The sequence below is a fragment of the Thamnophis sirtalis genome, unplaced genomic scaffold (genome assembly GCF_051295495.1).
Source record: "Thamnophis sirtalis isolate CommonGarterSnake01/CBP01778 unplaced genomic scaffold, rThaSir2_p1.2 scaffold_3, whole genome shotgun sequence".
Classification (NCBI taxonomy): Eukaryota; Metazoa; Chordata; class Lepidosauria; order Squamata; family Natricidae; genus Thamnophis; species Thamnophis sirtalis.
Genome location: NW_028261383.1, coordinates 104,681,540 through 104,702,133, shown reverse-complemented (window position 1 = coordinate 104,702,133; position 20,594 = coordinate 104,681,540). Strand labels below are relative to the sequence as shown.

At 36.6% G+C, this 20,594-nt stretch overlaps 1 protein-coding gene across 1 annotated transcript; it reads left to right on the top strand.

The window, feature by feature from the left end:
* Positions 1 to 11,792: 11,792 nt before the first annotated feature.
* Positions 11,793 to 19,859, top strand: LOC148048090 (double-headed protease inhibitor, submandibular gland-like). The gene is made up of 5 exons (XM_087709659.1): positions 11,793 to 11,904; positions 14,272 to 14,294; positions 16,976 to 17,100; positions 17,636 to 17,675; positions 18,739 to 19,859. Exons 1-5 carry the CDS (start codon positions 11,847 to 11,849, stop codon positions 18,868 to 18,870), a joined length of 378 nt encoding a protein of 125 aa, XP_087565785.1. The 5' UTR covers positions 11,793 to 11,846; the 3' UTR covers positions 18,871 to 19,859.
* The last annotated feature ends 735 nt before the right edge of the window (positions 19,860 to 20,594 follow it).

Here is a 20,594-nt window from a genome sequence, read left to right as displayed (position 1 = left end):
TACTGGGCTATGAGCCATTCAGAATTGGGTTGAGGAAGTGACAGGCGAGCAAGAGCAGATGAGCATGTGCCCACACACTTCATTTGTGTGAGCGGAAGACACGCGTGCCCACCGCTTGTGCAAATGGACTGCATAGATGTGTACTTGCTGGCCCTTCATGCAGAACCATTGTCCCCACCCCCCACCCCCAAAAGCTGATCCGCAAAGCTGGAAATGTTGGAGACTCTGGTCTATGGAATATACAGATACTATTTATTTATTTATTTATTTATTTATTTATTTTTGTTTGTTTGTTTATTCAAATATATATGTATATAGCTGATCATCTCAAAGAAAGCCACTCTTAAAAAGTATCATACATACTCACAGATAATGCCATCTTTGGATATACTTAATCCAATATGGGGGTTGTATTTTGGAATCTATTTTGGCTTATATGTGAATATATCTATATCTATATCTATATCTACTAGATACCATTCAAATCTTAAGACCAGTCCAGATCATTTTTTTCTGTTTGGGGATATTTTCTCTAGAAGGCATTTGGACTTTTGTGTCCTATACCTAAGGCAGTGGTTCCCAAACTTGGCAACTTTAAGACTTGTAGACTTCAACTCCCAGAATTCTCCAGCCAGCAGAGCTGCCTGGAGAACTCTGGGAGTTGAAGTCCACAAGTCTTAAAGTTGCCAAGTTTGGGAACCACTGACCTAAGGTAAGATGTGATGGCTCTCCATTGATGGATGGATGGATAGGTGGATGGATGGGTGGGTGGATATTGATATATATTATTGATTCCTGTAAGTAGCCTTCTTCCTTAACAAAATAAAGGTGCAAATGGAACCCAAGTGTGTTCATCCCAGCTCTTTATATTGAAAGTTGAATGACACATTATTTTGTGCTAGAAATGAGAATACGTGCACTACAAATGCTTTATTAAAGTTTCCATTTATTGTGTGTAATCATATATTAACAATGTCCATGATTTGAGCCTGGCTCCATGTTATTGTCCTGTGGGTATTATGAAAATGATTCACCATTACCTGCTTCCACGATGCTTTTTGGACTTTCCTGTCTTGCCAACAGTCTGTCATTTTCTGCTGGTCCCATTCACAAATATTTCTTCATCTAGCTGTGGCTTAGCTTTCTGAGATCAACCACAATTGGCTAGATTCTACATTCATTTAGAATGCAGTCAGGGAAGTGATGGTGTTCAGGAGAAATAGCTATCAGCACAAAGAAAATGGAATTCAATGAACATCATGTTTTAAAAAAATCTATTCACAATTAAATCAACATTATTATCTTCCAAAATGCATTAATTTGCCCCTAGGAAAGAGGAAAGAGTTGGTATAACTTTAGCAAGTTAGCTAAGTACTAACCAGGGCTGGTCCTGTTTGCCTTTCAATATCAGCAAGGATGACCAAATGTTGCCACCTATTGAGTCACAATGATATACTGTATACTGAAAGGGGAAGATTTTGAATTTGACATTTTAGGTTTAGGAGATTATCCTCAGTGATGAAAACTCATTAGGTAACTTTGGGTCAATCACTCTCAACCCAACCTTCTTCATAGCATTGTTTTATGGGGGGAAATTGGAGGAGTGACTATTATGCATGTCATGTAAAGTTCTTGAAGGAAAGATGGGAACCTAACAAATTAAATAATAGGGAGCGCAGCAGCATGCAAATACAAAAGAGTCTACAAGCACATTTAAGGAAACCCCAAGACTTACAGAAATAGTAAGACATAAAGCAGTAATAATGTGCAGTGCCATTGGCATAGATTAGACCTAGAACTAAGAAGAAATTTCCTGACAGTTAAAACAATTCATCAGTGGAACAACTTGCCTCCAGAAGTGCTCCAACACTGGAAGTTTTTAAGAAGAGATTGGACAACCATTTGTCTGAAATGGTATAGGATTTCCTGTCTAAGCAGGGGGTTGGACTTGAAGACCTCCAAGGTCCCTTCCAACTCTGTTATTCCATTCTATTTCAAAAAAATACTATCCTACAATCCCTGAGAAGATACTCACTGAGTAGGGCAGTGGGAGGGCTCCTTTTATATCTCATTGTTGAGCTGTTTTTGAGAAGAGGCTGCTTTCTTGTTTCCTTATGTCTGTCCTGCTGAAATAACGTAAGATTGCCCATTGTTCAAGAGCAAGGTGATAAGCTCTGTCCTGGTTGAGAGAGAGTGTGATGGCTTCTATAGATATGGAGTGCTATAAGTACATTCATGATTGCTGTCACTAAGTTCTTAGAGGAAGTGAGTTGCTGGATCTTGGAAGAACAAAAGGCAGACTCCATTAGTCATGAAGATAGTAACAATATTTGTGATTCTTTCTCTAAAACACTGCTGTATTTTTTCAGGTAAGTATTATGCTTTGATTTTCAAATCTCCATAAGTGATCATAACTTCATACATAACTCTTTGTTCACATTTTTTAAATAAAACAAACAAACCATAACAAGGTAGGGTAATAAGTGGTTTCCCTTATGAAATGCTGATGTGTTTTTGACACATTTGGGCTAGTCATCCTCTATTGTCTGCCTGATGCATTAAATAGTCATTAGAAGAATTAAGGTGGATAGTGAATCTCTATGCTGAATTTAAGGCAGTGGGCTGGATTTACACTTAATCATACTAGAATTTTTTAGAAATAGAAAGGTTTTTGTTAGTCCTAGTAACTTGTCTTGTTTAGTTCTTTCAGTCTAAGTTATGACTAGGTATCAATGATATCTATAGAAATTAATTGGCACCAAAAATCAATTCATGTTATTATTATGGCTTGATTGTTCTGTTACAAAATAGGCCAGCAATAACTGTATTTTTAGATACTAGGAATGGAGAGCCCCGTACTTTAATTCCCCCTCTCCAATTTTCAAACCTTGGAGGTTTTCCTGTTGTATTTTTAAAGAACTGTTTACTCACAACAGTTGCTGGTATGCTTTACTTCCCTATAACATCTTATCAGCTACACTGCAGAGAAAGGAACACCCCTTGATGTTTTTTTAAATGTGTTTCTTCAAAAAAGTATTTTGCTGTCATTTACAATGTTATCTCAATAGCACAGTAATTGGAATGCATGATTCACATGTATAATGTCCAAGATTGGAAAAAATATAGAATATTTATTGTTGTTATTGTTGCTCTTGTAATTACTGCTTTTTGTTCCCTAATCTCTCTATTTTCCTTGGACTGTAAATCTTGGTGCACTGTATCATTGTTTCGGCAGTCACTTGTATAAACATCTTAAGGAATTTGGAGATTCAGGTCTCCACATGAATGCAGAAGTGACAAAATGGTGCATTCCTGAACTTAGTAAGCAAAGAATAAAAAGTTCAGAAAAAAAATACAAAGACGACAGAAGAAAGAATTGAATTGTAAGCCGCCCTGAGTCCCCTCAGGGAAAAGGGCGGCCTATAAATCACAAATAAAATCTAAATCTAAAAGAAATAGTTTTTAAAAGATGTGATGGATTTCAGATATTCTGTCTATGCAACCAGGCCAATGAAAAGGAATTCTTTTTCTAAAGAAATTCTTGAAGATAAGTTGTAAAATGAAAGAAAGATATTTTAATGTAATTGTACTTTTTGAAGCTGGCTAAATGTAATGTGAAGGGTGGTTATTGTGCCTATGTACAGATGCATTTTAATGCATTAAGGTTTTCAAATCTTTCTCAAAGACTAAGAGGGTAGGAGACATTTTTGGGGACAGCATAGGGTTGAGGGAAAGAGATGATTTTCACAGTCAGGCAGTACAACAGAAAAGGGATACCTCCTAGGTTTCATCATATGATATTTTATCATGAGTCATATATGAAATACCTGTTTTACCACTGAATTATTCTCAACATACAATCATGTCAAATTGTATTCAATTCAAAAATAATATAAGATTCTCTTTTTCATTAGTGTAATATATTGCAAAGGCTGTTTTCCAACCGTTCATTTTATTTTTTTATTATAATTATTGTTTCAATAATGTCCCAAAGCACCATAGTTTCCCTGAAACAGACTATTCAATCACTTGATTTCTTATTTTCAAGTCAAAATGAAAGCATGTGAATGGGTGGAATCAGAGGTGGGTTCCTACCGGTTCGCACCAGTTTGGTAGAACCGGTTCGTCAAATCTACCAAACCGGTTAGAAGAGGTTCCACCAGTGGACCCGGAAAGCAGGCCACACCTACAGAAGAGGTTCCAAAAATTTTTGAAACCCACCACTGGGCTGAATGCAACCTGTTCCTTACTATGAGCATGTACTATGAGCCCCTAAAAACCTCTGAATCTTAGAGACGGCTAGGAATTTAATGTATCAGAACCTGCTGAACTATCCTCTCCACACTGCTCAGTTGCAATGTGTAGGAAGCCTCCACTGATTCAAACAGAAAATATGATATTCATTATTATCAACTTATATCCAGGAGAGAAGTAGGATTTTATCTGCTGGGCTCATTTGGAATTTGAATGTATAGTCACAGTATAGTTGCCACAGGGGAGTTGCTTGCTTATTCAAAACAGCTAATCACAAAATGCCCTTTTATTAAGTCACAAGCTGAGGGATTAACCATTTTATTACTTCTTTTCACTGATTTGTTCCAACTTTCAATTAAGAATATTGAATTATTATTGCAGGATGAATGCAGCATGTTTGTCAAACCAATAATATTATGTCCACCAGAACCTCAACCAGTCTGTTCCAAGCAAGGTTTTACCTATATCAATATATGCGCACTTTGCCATATGAAAACGTAAGTCAAACTATTTGGAGGATTTGTTGCTAACAGCTAGATCAGTTGAAATTCTGCCTTTAAAAAGACATTATCGCACACACTTCCTCGGAGATCTACTTTCCTAAGAGCCATGGCTAGCACTAGAAATTGGAGGTAATGCATTATAAAAGAACAATGCATATTCTTACCATGTGCTGAACCCTTTGATCACATCTGCCAGGGCAAGGAATTTGCACATTTTGCTCTACCAACACAGTGGAAAAACTGTACACATAAAGAGGGTTTGCCAGGTAAGTAGCTGGCATGCCTTGTAGTAAGGCTATTCTCAGTCTCCAGAATCACAGTGGCTTAACTCTAAAGCAAGATTGTGCTGCAACATGCTATGGCGAAATGAATTCACAAAGTCTGGCTCATAGCTGCCATGTCTATAATACGCACCCTTTAGACAGTTAAACCTGAACACAGGAGCAGACGGCTTGTGTAGAATATCTTGTAATTGCAGCAAAATACTAGAGAGCAAGCAAATCAATCTGCAGCAGATGTGCTTGTCCCAAATCTTACTTCTAACCAAGACAACTGCAAATGAGTTGTTGGCAGGCTTGTTCAGCAAGATTGTGCCTGGAAAGAAAAAAGAGTCTATCTGGGTATATTTGTACCTGAGATGTCGGGAAAAGCAGTTTGTGTGCATTTACAATTACTTAGTAATGGAAATCCTAGCTAGACCACAGACATTTTTGGACATTATCTATTTTTGGCTTGAGGTCCTTGATTCATTGTTACAGATCACTTTGGGGCAGAAAGCACTGCTGCACCGATATGTAATGCCAACTTCTGAAATGAGTGGTGAAGTAATATCATGAGGCTTCTAATTTCTGTTTTCTTTCTCCAAGGGCAATGCCTGAGACTGCCTTACAACATAAAGGCAAATGCGCATCAGAGTGATAGAGTTACGTATGTATATACATATTTATCTATCGCTTTCTCTCTCCCCACATTCCTAATTCCCCCACGAATCTCTGGCAATGTTCTCTGAAGGTAGGGTAAGCATTTTTCTGCTCCTTTGAATTCCTAAGCTGGAAAATGACAGCCAAGCGATAGATCTGAAAAGGGGAAAGAAAAGTCAGCAGCACCGTAATAGGCATATAGGAGAATATTAGGGTCTGATGGAATCAAGTCTCTTTTTTTTACACAGTGGACACCTCTTGACTTAGTAGATAGAAACGTGCACACTGATATCTTATGGAAGTAGTTTGCCCTTACCTTCTTTGATTTTGAAGTATTACTCAGGTTTTTTCAAGATCATCTAGATTTTTCTAAGGGAGAATTCCTCCAGTTTACCAAGGCAGCCTAGTGTGGATAATTTATAAGATGTGCTTATCAACAGTGGGATCATGCTGGCAGGTGAAGTGTTCAAGCTAAGCATTCCTGAATTGTGCTGAGATTCAGATTTCTGACTAAAGGTCAGGATATCCAGGCCTCAATCCATTATCATGAGTGGGGTGGGGAGAAGAGTTTAAATAAACTGCAGATCTTACCTACATATATTATTGGAAGCAGGTTTCCTTTGATGCTTCTTTTCCACACTTTACCAAAGCTGTTGGAGTGGCTATTGAAGCATTTTGCTTCCTTCCCAGATCATGGTGCAAGAGGGAAGAATGGTAATTCCATGATTCCCCACCCCTTATTCTTCTTTTTGAAGACAAGGATCAGAAAGGGCAAATTCCTCTCCAGAGTCCTGTTACCAAATAGTTTACAGGAGAATTACTACTTTCATCCAGAACTGACCAGTCATGTCTGGTTTCTACTTAACTAGAACAGATATACCAGAAGGAGCTATCCTTGTGTTACTGATAGCATTGTTAACTATAGGCAAGGAGGAAGGAAGGGGAAAAAATAAGACATCCAGTCTACAGAAAATGGTGGTAGCTTTCTTAACTCCACAAATTGTTAAAAGAGCCTGATTTTGTTTTCTTACATGATCTTGGTAGGGATGGATTAAATCCTGCCAAAATTTCCTTTGCACTTCTAAGTTAGAACATATTTTCTATTGGAAACTTTTATCTACTCACCTGAAGCTTTCTTTGTTGCTATGATAAAGCTTACATGTATGCTTTGTTCTCCTTTTATTTTCCAGGAACATGGACAATGATGAAGACTGCAAAAAAGAAAACATTCTTAAGGAGAATACATTCTTGTGCTTTTCTGTACAAAGATATATTATCTTTAGTGTCTATTGTAAAAAAAATCAATTTTCTTGATTTGCTAATAGAATAAAGTTAATTAAACTAAATTATATCTCTTCATTCAGTTTACATGAGCCTTTTATCTGGTTCACTGAAAAACAATATTTGATAAAGATGCTGCTTTTACCCTTTCTGGTGCATATACTGTAGCATCCATTCTCCTTCATTTAAAGAAAGGGAGGATAATTATTTTCATTACAAGGAATATGCTGAGTAAATGGCTTGGAAACATATATTCTGACTTTTAAACTAATGTGCAGTTTGATTATGAATGTGCCTCATGGGGCAGAGAGAGTAAAAAGAGAAAGGTAGCACAAAGTGGAACAAGTCAAAATGCTAAAGAACTTTCAAAATAATATTTGAAATTATTTTTTTAAATAAAAGTTTTAGTACATTTCATGTGTAATTTGCCTCATAGGCAAAAGATCCTATTTTGTTAAGAGGGATATTTAATTAAAATGCCCCAATTCTTTTGGATAATGAAGGAGGCTAATTTCTACATCTTGCATACCATATTAAAGCTCAGAAACTCAGCAGATTCAGATTTAGTTAACACTGGGTATTAACTGGGTATTGATTACTCAGATCTCAGGGCTGTAAACCTGAGAAATTGTCAAATGTTCCCAATGACAAAAAAATCTGTATTTTTACTTTTAAAAAAATATGGATATCCCCATATAGTCACAAGATGTCAAGCTTAACTTTAGGATTTCTTGCCTTAATTCAGAAAGCTAAGGGGAAGATTCAAGATTGACCAGTTTAGGAAATAGACACCACAAGAATTACTGAAAGCCTATTGTTACATGGTGTGATAACAGACTCTTGAACATCTGATAGAAGCATTCTTATACTAAAGAGAATCAAAACAGAAAGTTCTTTTAACACACCTACCATCTCAAGGGTATATTGATGTTTTCCTATGTATTCTTGCATCCCTCCTTCAAAGATGGTTTTCAATCCTCTATAGCACATTAGCAATCTGATGCAACTTAACCCTAACTCACAGGGTCTATTCTAAATGAAGTTTTCATTAAACAATCATTCTGTTTCCTCATACTGAATAGTATGATGGGTCCAGATGGGATGGACTTGTAGTTTTAATCTTTCTCCTCCTTTTATTCCACTGCTTCTTTTATTTCTCACGAACAATTTTTTATTTCAATTTTATTTAAAGGAATCATTTTACAACTTTTTATTACTACTGCTAGGAGACCAATAATTTAATTATCCTAATTGTTAAAGGTGCTGTTGATGAATTTTAATAATTAGATTTTCACAATTTAAACCAGACTAAAAGTGGATGGAACTTCCTTTATTACTATTTGTTGTTTATTTTGAATCCTTTTATTTTCCTTTAATCATTCTGACCATAAACACCTCACAGCATGTCAGTCTCACTAGGTAGACCAGACCAAAAAAATCAACACAGGTTTATTAAAATCAACTATTGAGATTAGCTAGAATAATGGAAACTTGCAAGAAATTATATTGTATCTCCTCTTATTTCCAAGAATTAGGAAGGTATTGGCCTGAACCACTTATCAACTATGTCTGCCTGTTGTGGTCTTAAAATGTTTTTTTTTAATTGTCACCTTAATGGATGTTGCATGTTTCCATTGAGCTAACTTCCTAAGTTTCCTGCATAGCAAACACACAGTAACATGATACACAACATGTTAAAAAGTTATGATATTTATGTAGTTACATATTCAGCACATCTAAATTATATTAAAGTAACCAAAATATCTTTACAATCCCCAAGACATGTCACAACTTTTGAGCACCCCTAATGTTTGGAAATTGAAAGTTGAAAAATTTGACACATGATTATAAAATAATCATAAAGGTCTTATTTAAGGTAGGGTAGTATTCTGCAAAAGGGGAACTTCAGCAGAAAATACCTCCAAATAGCCTGCTGCTCTTTGCAAAGAAGTTAAAAAAAGGTAAAGGTGTTCCTGTGGGTTTTACGCCACTATTTTTATAGCCAACTTTAGAGGGCATTGCTCATCTCTGTTTTTGTATGCCATTGAGCTAGCACTATCATGATTCTAGTTGTGGCCGGTATGGAATCACGCTTAGCGTAGAACCTATGGTGAAACACAAAATGATGTTACCTTCCCACCAAACGGGTACCTATTTATCTACTTGCATTTACCGTACCTGCTTTCCTACTTCTAGGTTGGCATGAGCTGAGGTAAGTGATGAGAGCTCACTCTGTCACACAGTGTTAGGACTTGAACCACTGAAGCATAGACCTTTCTCTGGTGTCTTTTAAGCTACTAAGCCACTGCACCTCTTTTGCAATGCAAACACTCTCTGCAGGCAATTTTTATTTACATTACATAGCCCCATAGGTGTCCAGGAGGAGGGAAGGGAAGGGAAGGAAGGAGAGGGAGGGAGGGAGGGAGGAATTCTGATGCTCCCTGCCAGCTCCCCACAAGGAACATCAATGGGGAAGCTAACAGAAAGTTTGAAATTGCTCCCACTGCCACTGCTTTCCCCCCCACCCAGAATCATTTTTTTCTATTGTTTAGGTAAGGAAATGATGGCAGGTTGTGCAATAGTATTACGTATACACTACTATACAATCTGTCATGATTTCAGAGATATTTCTTTAACTAAACTCCTTCAAAAATATACAACTGGACCAAATGTTATGGTCCTAATGGTGACCTCCATGGGGAACTATCCCATGATTAAGTGCTGTTTAATCTTTTTTTTCTCTATTTTGCCATATTCTACTCAGATTTATTCACCTGTGTATCTTCCTTTGTAGGAAGGAAAGCTAGTGTGAATAACAAATGTAAGGATATATATACTAGAAAGGGGAAAGAAAGTGCTTCTTCTTGGCTACTTTTTCCCCCTCAAATGTGCAGTTTGGCAGCTTTTCCTTCTGGGAACAAATGCATGACATAGGGAAATAACTCAGACGTCTGCCATATATAGTTTAGTTTAATCTTCTGTGCAAAAAGTTCTTCCCGCCATAATTCACAAATTTAACCAATAGTTATTAACCCATATTTCAATTATGTCCCATTCCAAGTGATCCTTGTAAACCTTCTTAAACTAAGCAAGGGAGAAACCCTTCCTTGTACAGTACACCAGATGTTCGTATTTCAGGTTCTGCTGGAAGTTTCCTGGTAATGGGAGAAAGGGCAATGTGGCAAAGAGAAGCCCTCCCAACCTCTAAAGAATGGGATTTAGCAATATCTGATTCTGATAAGATATAAGCTATTGTGACATTTCCTTGCATTTGCATAACATCTAATAGGATGTTAGAAATGTAACCAATGAGAAGGTACCTTTGGTGGGCTTAGAAGAGTGTTAAGAAATATGGGAGCAAATAATGTATTTTGATACAGAAAATATTAAAAATCAATGTGCAAATTAAACCAGAGGTTTTTCTTTTAGGTACGATGGATACGCAGATTGAAAGAAAACCTGGAATATAGTTTTTATACATGATAACATCAGCCAGACTTCTATATGCACAGAGGCGGAAGATATACAAGCTGCTACAATGAAAGAATGGATGGTGTGAAATTAATGAAGCTGGCTGAGATGTCAAAATTGACCACTTTGATGAGAAAAAAAAATGTTTTAGTTTTGTTTCCATTTGCAAACCACTTTTTGACTTCTTGTTTTAAAAGGATAGAAATGAAACTATGATTTTGGGATTCGATGACTAAATCTGTTTTGATTGTAGAAATATTGTACAATGTTATTCTGCTGGTTGCTATGCAAGTTCTACATGTTTTGCCTTTATTTTTGTTTCTTTTTTTCTTGTTACACTTTTAATTCTTCTTTTCCTTGCTTTATTTTTTTCTAATTTTTCTTTTTCTATTATTCTGTATTTTGACAGTTTTTGAAATTCAAAGATCTACTAGGATGCTCTTACTCCAGATGGACGGTTGGTTGGTTGGTTGGATGAATGGATGGATAAGCGCCATCAAGTCAATATTGACTCTTATCTGTCTTCCACTTGCCCTTTTAGAGCTCTCAAAAGTACATTCATTGCCAGTGTACTTGGATACATTCTCTTTGCTGCTGGCCATCTTCTTCCTTTGTTTTTTTTAAACTTTTCCAAGCATTATGGATTTCTCAAGGGAACTGAGTTGTACATGATGTGTTCAGAATATAATAGTTAGAAACTGGTCACTAGTGCTTCAAGTGAGAATTTTAGCTTAGTTGTTCTGTGATCCATTTCTTTGCTTTTCTGACAGTCTGTGATATTCACTTCTTTGAGTTTCGAGTTTAATAAAATTTGTATGCCGCCCACTCCCATTGGGACTCACTTCTTCTAGGCCCAAATTTCATACAACACCAAATAGAAATTTATAGCGGTTTTATGTACATTATACCCAGACATTATATTCTGCCAGCAGAAATGCTTCCATCATGAATTCAATTCAGAACAGCCTCCTTTTTGAAAGAAATAAACCTATTATTTTCAATTCTTGCCATGCTTGCAAACCTCAACGTCAACTTCTTTACTGTTTTGGAAAGATCCCAACATTGAAAAATGTATTTTATAATGGATGGTATAGGGGAGGGAGTAATGAGGAAAACTTCCCCCTTTACCATTTAGCCAGCAAAAGAGCCTCAGCTGAACAAAACAACTTTTATTGGACCTAAGCCAACCGGATTTCCTCCTGACTCATATTTTCAGTTATTGTGCATGAAAAGAAGCAAGCAAAATAACGACTTTAGATTACATCATCAAAATAATTTAAGAGAGACTGTTAAGGGTCATTGTGATTAAGATTGCCATTGCTTTTGGGCATTCTAGTATAAATATGACTGTGAACTTTTGTACTTGGACTGGATAGTGTACTCAAAATCCAGAGAGGACAATACCGAGTTCTTAGCCATGAAGTTCACAACGGCATGTGTGATCCTTTGCCTGGTAAACTGCTGCTTATTTTTAGGTAAGATTTCTGATTAATTCCAAGCTAATATCTCTAAAAATATAATGAATATTCTGCTATAAAGGAAGATTATTATATGATTTCACTATTAATAGCAAATGTTATAATTCATAGATTTATTTTTAATAGGCCTTAGGTCTATTACGGAAGGGGGTGATAGAAATATCAAAAGAAATAGATAAAAAGTATATTAAAATATGGGCATTCCGATACATGAAATATGCCGGAATTACATTTTTGTTGCTTTGAGACATAAGATTCAAGCAGCTGGTCTTGAATACTGTTTTTCTGATAAATGTATTAAAAGATATAGAATGAGATGCCTGGACTAGTTTTCATAATATTCATATCATTTCATACTACAATTTTCTTAAAAGTTCTCGAATAAGACAATTTTTTAAAAAAGAAAAACCACTGATGATTGTTATCTGGCACCATAACTGTATCTTAGAAAGCATAATTCAAGATAGATAAATACTTCAGCTAAATTCCATTAAAATTGATGACTTGTTGCAGTTTATTTAAATATTATTTAAATTTCCAGAACTCTTTTAAATACAGGGAGAGAAAAGCAGGACAAATCCCACCATCCTACCCCACTCCTAGCCCTAGACCAAGTTTGTTTAAAAATATATGGAGTTTTTTAACAAGGACAAAATTGAAGAGGGCAGGGATGTCCCATTTCCCTAGATTTAGAGTCTGGTAGACTTTCTCTGCACATGTGCATAATTATTTAGATTGGGGAGATATTCACTTCTTTACAGTGGCCTGAAAGGTAGATGCTTAGATACTTTAAGTGATTCTGGGACTTGAATTTAGAACTGTCCTACCACAATGGGGCAGCAATTTTTTTGGGATGAGAAAGGACATTACATTATATTCATCCTACTTCTATTGTAAATGTGGCCTATGAGCACATTTTTCTGCTGGCCCTTTTCTCTTTTGGTGCCTTAATTGCTCCTATTTAAGTATTTTGTTACAGCCTAACTTCAACAACTCATTGACTACTTTGTAGAGGCAAAAATATCCCCTCAACTGAGTCATTGACATGATCTTTCATGCTTTCTACAGCTACCATTTGCCAGTGATGGTAATAGCACAACAATTATAATAGAGCACTTGTTCTATAAAGAAAACCAGTTCAAAATCCTTCATATTTTTTCATCATAATGCTATCTTTCTTTCTGCTTATTTCTTCCTGAGCTTTTTCAAAATACTGTAGGTCTAGAATTGTTCTTACATCATTTTTCAATCACTTGACATACATTTTTCACAAGAGGCTGAAGAAATGATGAAATGGGGAACTTTAAAAAGAAACCTAAAGGAAAGTATTCAGTTTAGGAAAAGAAGAATAACCACTATGCTATTGTTAGCATTATTGGAAAAAAAATATCTAAAAGACTTTAGAAGCAAATAATAAAAAATGAAATTAAACTTTAAAGCTGCTTGTTATACCTGCTTGTATGTACATTTTGATGTTTCAACTTTGTATATATTAAATTAACTTGTTTATGTACAGACATGCATAAACAAACATACAAATATACATGCATACCAGTGATGGGATTCAGCAAGTTTGCACCTATTCGGGAGAACCGGTTGTTAACTTTCTAAGCAGTTCGGCAAACCGGTTATTGGAAGAAATTTCATTTTGTTTTTTTCCACTTTACAGGACTAATCCTGTAAGGAAGGCAGGGAGGTAACATTCTGGTGTTGTTTCCAGCCAAATCTTTGTTGCCCTGCTTACAAAAACTGCCTCTCCAGTTAACCCTTATTACATTGTAACAGCTAGGGCGAAGCGCCCATTTACCTAAGTGACATTGAGTAGGCCATGCCCACCCAGTCACATGACCACTGAGCCCCACCTACCCAGCTGGTCATTAGGGCAGAGAACTGGTTGTTAAATTATTTGAATCCCACCACTGATGTATACGTATAGACCTGAAGACCAGGTCAAGGTTAGATTGTAATGGAGAAAATCTATGTGGTCGCTAGAACTCAAAAATTATTTGATGACACGTAATCACAATGACATGTAATCACTATGTATATAGTGATACATCGCTATGTATGTACATACATCGCTATGTATATATGGGTGTATGTATTTGGTGTATAAATTAGTATATGTATAAAAGTAAGATTCACTCAGTGGAAGAAAGATATTGAGAATTTCCTGAATTGGAGAAATGGTAGGGCACAGCAGTAGCAGCAGAACTGTCCATTGGCAGACATGGTTACCTGTTGTCCAGACTGAATATCTTGCAAGGTTTTTTTTATGGCTTGAATTAAGGATAGCATTTTAAGTGTAATGCAGATAAACCTTTGGTCTTGACGGCTTTTATTTATTTGCTTTTTCCCCTCCAGCTCCTGGGATCTCAGGACATAAGGTCAGTTTATAGTTTGACATATACCGATATGTTCCAATATTGCTTAGCAGCTGAATTATGCTCACAGTCATGGAATTAAAGTATCAGTACTTTGCTCTGATTCTTTGTTATAACAATAAATATAAACAATCTAATTCTTGATGGGCAATTGTTGAAGATGAGACATTTAGGTTTCAGAGCTGTTTTCTGTCATTTGCAGTTTGAAATCCTGGAATTAAAGTGGTCAGTTTTAATTCTGGTAGAACTTATGCAACCATGTGATTAAAAGAACAGAAGAGCAGGCCAAAAGGAATGAAAGGAGGAATAGACAAACAGAATTTTAGAGTTAAAAGGTTGCTATATTGAAGCTAGAACATCAAGCCTCCCTGCTCAGTGCAGGAATCCAAATTAAATCTTTCCAGACAGATGGTTGCTCACCATCTCTCAAAGAAATTAATTTCCATGGGCCATTCTACTGTTATAAAGTTTTCCTCAAATACAAGAGAAATCTGTCTTCCTGCATTTTAGAAGAACCACACAGGTACAGGTTTGGAAAAGAAAATACACTATTTCTACAGACTGCAATGAGAGAAAACTTTGGGAGCATCTTCAGGGCTGCAACAGCAAAGTCGGTTGGAGCTGTGGGAACATGAGGGGGAGATAGAGATAGCTGGGGGAATGTGTAGCTAAAATAACCTTATTTCCTGTTGGGAGCCAAGGACGTCCTCACCAGGTGTTTGAAAGGCATGGACTAAAGCCAGCCGGAGTGGAGACTGTGACCTGATTGGACCATGTGATGGGCATGTGACCTGGGGCAAAAACTTTGGGTTTTGATTTGGGTGGGGAAAACCTTGGGTCCTTCAAAGTCGGGTTTTCACCAGCTGTGCCAATATGACATTTCCAATAAATTCTTACTTGAGGAAACTCCATGCCTCAGAGTTGCTTTTTTATAAAGTTTTATTTTATTCTTTCATATACATTCACAAATATACATTCTTGTAAATAGTATTAACATTTATCGATTAAGTTACAACATTTTTCACTGTCTTCTTACAAATATAGAAAACATAGTTGGGGGCACTTTCTTGCCACCCCATATTTCCAACTTGTTTTCCAACAACCCTACTTCTTTCTTCTTCTCAACCTCTCTTCTCTGCCTTCTTCTTTCCTCCTCTCCTTCCTCTTTTTTTCTTCCCCTCTCTTTCCCCCACTCCTCCTTTGTTCTTCTCCTTCTTTCCCTCTCTCCTACTCTTATTTCCCCTGCTTTGACCCTTTCTTCCTTTCCCTCCTCATCCTCCCTCCTTTTCATTGTTACCCTTACTTATTTTCTTTTTCTGATAGATTCTCGGGGTGGCATTTATATTTACATAAAAATAAATTTTCTCTTCCACATTTTACTTCCCTATAATAAATCCACTTATATCATTTTTACTTGCATATTTGTATTTTAATACTTTTCTATTTTTCCCTGCCCCCTTGATTTGATAATGTGTCATCTGCCTTGTTTATTCTGTGCTCTTTTCCTCTTTCTTTCTATTTATATCTCTTTTCAAACCAATCATAGAATTGCCCCCATGTCCTGAAGTACACTTACTCCTCTTTGTCCTTTATTCTCAATGTCTACCTGTTCATTTCTGATATTTTCTTTATCTCTCCTTCTGATGGGATTTTGTCTGTTTTCCAATTCTATGGAAATATAATTCTAGCTGCTGTTATTCTATGTACAATAAAATATGTATTTTCTTTACTATATTTCTCTGGTAAGATACCCATTAAAAACACCTCTGGTCTGAGCGCTATGCGCTGAGGTACCATTTTCTCTAACCATGTTTGTATTTTGACCCAATAGCTTTTTGTGGCCCATACACATCCACCACATAGGATAATATGATCATGGTAATTGATGGTACTTCCACAGGCCTCAGACTTTTGATTGAGTTGGGTCTGTTACTTGGAACCCTGACACTTGACCTTCTTCTTCTTCAGCATTATTTGAAAAAAGCTATAAGAAAGCATACAGTCTCCAGCCCAATTCCACTGTCCTTTTTTCAATTCTACAAAGTTAATTTGGCCTTTCTATATTCTTTTCTGAACTTATTCGAATTTCTATAAAGTTTGGGGACTCAGAATTAGATATTACTCAAGGTGAGTTCTGGCCAAAGCAGAATAAAGTACGGAAAAATTATCACTCCAAAATCACTGATTTGGAGCGTTACTTCTGTTGAGGATATCTGATGGAGGGCAGAAGAAGCAGGATGTCACAAAGAGAACCCGGCCACTTTGACCTCTGAACCACTCACTGTTTCCTACAGCTCGCCTATTCTGTGACCTTGGCAGGAAGACTCACTAAAAAAAGATTGCTGAACTTCAGTGTTGTATGCTGATCTTTTAGTTTCATGTTTAGAGAAAGAAGAACCGTTGCTATGGTTTTAACAAATTACTTCTTGTCCTCTAAATGTGTATTATTGACTTCTTTGCACAAGAAGCTAGTCCATTGTAATTAATAGTTAACCACATTCCTTTTAACTCAGGTAGCCCTTAAAAAAAAAACAGATTCTTAAAGCAAATAGCACATACTCTTTTTGGTCTTCTTCCAAAATTAGCAGGGACATTAATTCAACAAGCTCTTTTTTTCTGAACTGTGAATAACAAAGAAAAAGGGACTTCTATTGCAATCTGATTTTTCCTTATTTATTTTGCAGATTGTTTGCAGCCAATATGTAAAAGATAAAAAAGGCCAGTATGCTTGTCCTGCTATCTATGATCCAGTGTGTGGAACTGATGGCAAGACTTATGCTAACAAATGTGAATTATGTTCCAAAATCTTGTGAGTGCTTCCATCTTTCCTGTACTTAAGTAGAATAGCACACTAGTTAAAGGTAAAAAAATGGCATTAGTCTCCAGGTTAAAGTAAAAGAGCCAAGCATCTAACAAATTTAATCTACAATCTAATGTAGAAATTCATGTTGATTTATATTTTAAGGGGCATCTGTGGGTCACATCTCAAAACAGAGTTTGTCTATTTAGCTAAACAATGTTTGAATTATGTGAAGATTGATCTTCCACCATATAAAGGCAATGGGTATATCTCTTCCCATTTGGTGAAGAATACTTGAATTGTTAGGAGACTAACAATAAATTACAAATGGAAATAGAATGAAATTAAACAAACTAAACCAACTAAAAGCAGACGATTAGAATTCTTTTATTAATCGGTGACCATTAACGAGAGAGAAACTTCTTGAATTTAAAAGCATGCCTAGAATATTGCCAATTTTTAAAACATTATCTGCCTTACTTTAAAACTGGACTGCCAGATTTGCTACTTCCTTCATTTATTAAGTTCAGATCTTTTTTTTTAGAAGTGGATCCAAACTAGACATTGCATATGAAGGAAAATGTGTAAGTATTTCTATTAAGTAATTTAAAGTTGAATTCTATATCTCATTCTGATGTGAAACACTTTTTACACATTTTTTAAAAATGTTTAGACTGTGCGTCAGCTGCCAAGATTGCTTTTATTAAGTAAACATGTGTGTGTGTGTGTGTGTGTGTGTGTGTGTGTGTGTATGTGTGTAAACATATCTTTAAAGAAAGCACTAGCAAATTCCCCCCCCCCCCGGTTTATTACCAAGGACTGAATACAATAGCATCCCAAGGCTACATCATTATCAACAAGCCTTTGATCTTTGGTGCTCTCAGTCACTCATGCCTGATCATCTCCTGCTTGAATTATTGCAACACATTCTACACGGGGCTACCCTTGAAGACTATTTGGAAGCTACAATTGACCCAAAATGCAGGACAGTTTTAGAGGCCTCTAGGGTGATGTATGTTACACCACTGTTACATGAGCTGCACTGGCTGCTGATTTGCTTCTGAGTGCAATTCAAGGAGTTGGTTATTACCTTTAAAGCCCTTTATGACATGGGTACAAGATACCTGTGGAACTATATTTTCCCAATAGGATTGACTTGTTCAACTTTTGACTGTGGGATCCAGAAGTGGGTTATTTATTTATTTATTTATTCATTTTACTCTTGTTCTTTGGAACATCTTGCCACAGAAGGTAGGATCCATCCTCTCCTTTAGCCCACAAAGGCCTTAAAAGCTGGCTATGAGGGCTGACATGAGGTCTGTTGGCTGGCAATGGTTGGTACACTAACCTAACCTTTCCCCTCCATACCCATATTTTTTAGCTTGTTTTCATTTTTATAATTTTAATCCATTTTTATATTTATAACTATTGGATGTTTGCTTTATCTGGATGTTAAGACCTCAAATTTGCTTGGACCATGAGATGGGCAGCAAATATATTTAATAAATAAACAAGCATACATATACATAAAATTATGGGACAAGAAGGGACCCAGTATGAAAGAACAGGAAGGCAGTCTTCTGCAGATTGTTCAAAATAAGCAATACCAAAGAGCATTTGTTAAAACTGTCTGAAACATCATTGTAGGTTGACTGCAGTAAATATCCCCAACCACAAAAGGGCACGGCTGCAGACTGCCCAAAAGATTATCGGCCAGTGTGTGGCACTGATGGAAAGACCTATCCCCACCTGTGCGTCCTGTGTGCTACAATCTGGTAAGCTCGGTGTAAAAGAAAACTCAACTGAAAGAAACATGAGACAATGAGTGTTGTACATGTACGTAGTTAGCTTTTCCAAAGGCATGGTCCCGTTTTGTTGTATTTATCTCTCCTTTCCAATTCTGAGCATAGTTCTTTATCTGTAAAGTTCAGGATCAGTTGCAGCATGCTTCGCCAGGTGTTGGCTGGGTGCAATTTTGAGAGGAAAATGTGGGCTCTGAATGGCATTGGTGTGCCAAGCATAGTCCTCATTTTCATTTCCCACCATGCCTGATGCATCAGTATACAGCATTAGGAGAAATTAAGAAATGGCTAAATCTGGCCATCAGCAACTACATGGGCTACTTCTTTTCATTGGCCTATTCATACTACCATTGCTATCTTGCCTGTCCACTCTTTTCTTCTTTATATGGGGAGTGGTAGTGAGCACACCATTTCCTTCTCTTCCTTCTTTCCTGCTTGTATAGCATACTATGTGCAAATAACTGCTATGCCTGACAGTCACACTTGGCTGCAGCTCAATCGACTAGTGGCATAGGTATTGCCTTTGAGAGCAGATATCCACACAGGGCAGTGGAAGAGTGAGTGGTCCAGGATCCTCACTGATTTGATTCTCAGGCTTCAGCTTGATTACTTTTGGATTGGGGAAACATATAGAACTGGCTAGTTAGCACTTCATTTTTGCTTAGCATGGGTACCATTGAGTTATTATACATATTGTCTCCTATTCAGATGAGAGCATTTCGGAAATTCCTGGATTGTGGAACCCAGATCTAGCCCAAAGGGTCTAGTTCTGAGGGTAGAAACAGACCCAGTTCCCAGTCCTGCTAAAATTTCCATGAAGGCATAATAGCAGAGGGAGACATTTTGCTAAAAGGCCACTCATATCTGGCGTTGATCCTGTCTAGAAAGCTTTTTGAAATTTTAAGTAGCTGTATTCATCATTTATATGCGATTAATGTGATTTAGCATCCTAAAATTCTCTGTCCTCAGCCTATACCAACTGGTCAGATTCTGAAGAATGGCTTACAAACTTGCCTAACTTCATCAAACTAAGTTACAATTTCACAAATCAAGGCTTAGTGAATTAACCATTATGAAGTGGATTTACAGTATATTAAGTATATTAAGCCAAACACCACATTATGATGTATAATGCTAAATAAACGAGGCATATCACAGATAGACATTGGTTTACTGAAGTGGCCAGATTCTTGCATAAAAACAATACATTTAAGTTTATAAGATATAATAGCGGATTTCAAAATCATTTAAAAAAATTACACTATTGCTAAAGGCAGGGGTGTCAAACTCATGATGTCCCTTCCTTCCTTCCTTCCTTCCTTCCTTCCTTCCTTCCTTCCTTCCTTCCTTCCTTCCTTCCTTCCTTCCTTCCTTCCTTCCTTCCTTCCTTCCTTCCTTCCTTCCTTCCTCTGATTGTATCTTATTGTAAATTTTTAATTAAAATGCCATTATTTTATGCTATGTTTGGGGACCATATAGCCAAAAGAGGAAATAGAAATATTTTTAATCTTCAAGAACTTTTTATATATCATCTCAGCAAATATAATCTCTGTAAGGTTGGGCGGTACAGTTCTAGGCTTTAGTCATTCACACAAATTACTTCTCCGTTGTTACAGGGCAACTGGGCGTAAAATTGGCATACGTCATGAAGGAAAATGCTCCAAAAAGGTATATCAATTTTGTCACATTGCACAAATCTCC

What these genes read in the sequence shown, in the direction of transcription:
- LOC148048090 (XM_087709659.1), top strand. Translation starts at nt 11,847, where the DNA reads ATGAAGTTCACAACGGCATGTGTGATCCTTTGCCTGGTAAACTGCTGC. An exon ending in CTGGGATCTCAGGACATAAG is followed by an intron (nt 14,295 to 16,975) that starts GTCAGTTTATAG and finishes TTTATTTTGCAG; the next exon opens with ATTGTTTGCAGCCAATATGT. An exon ending in TTGCATATGAAGGAAAATGT is followed by an intron (nt 17,676 to 18,738) that starts GTAAGTATTTCT and finishes ACATCATTGTAG; the next exon opens with GTTGACTGCAGTAAATATCC.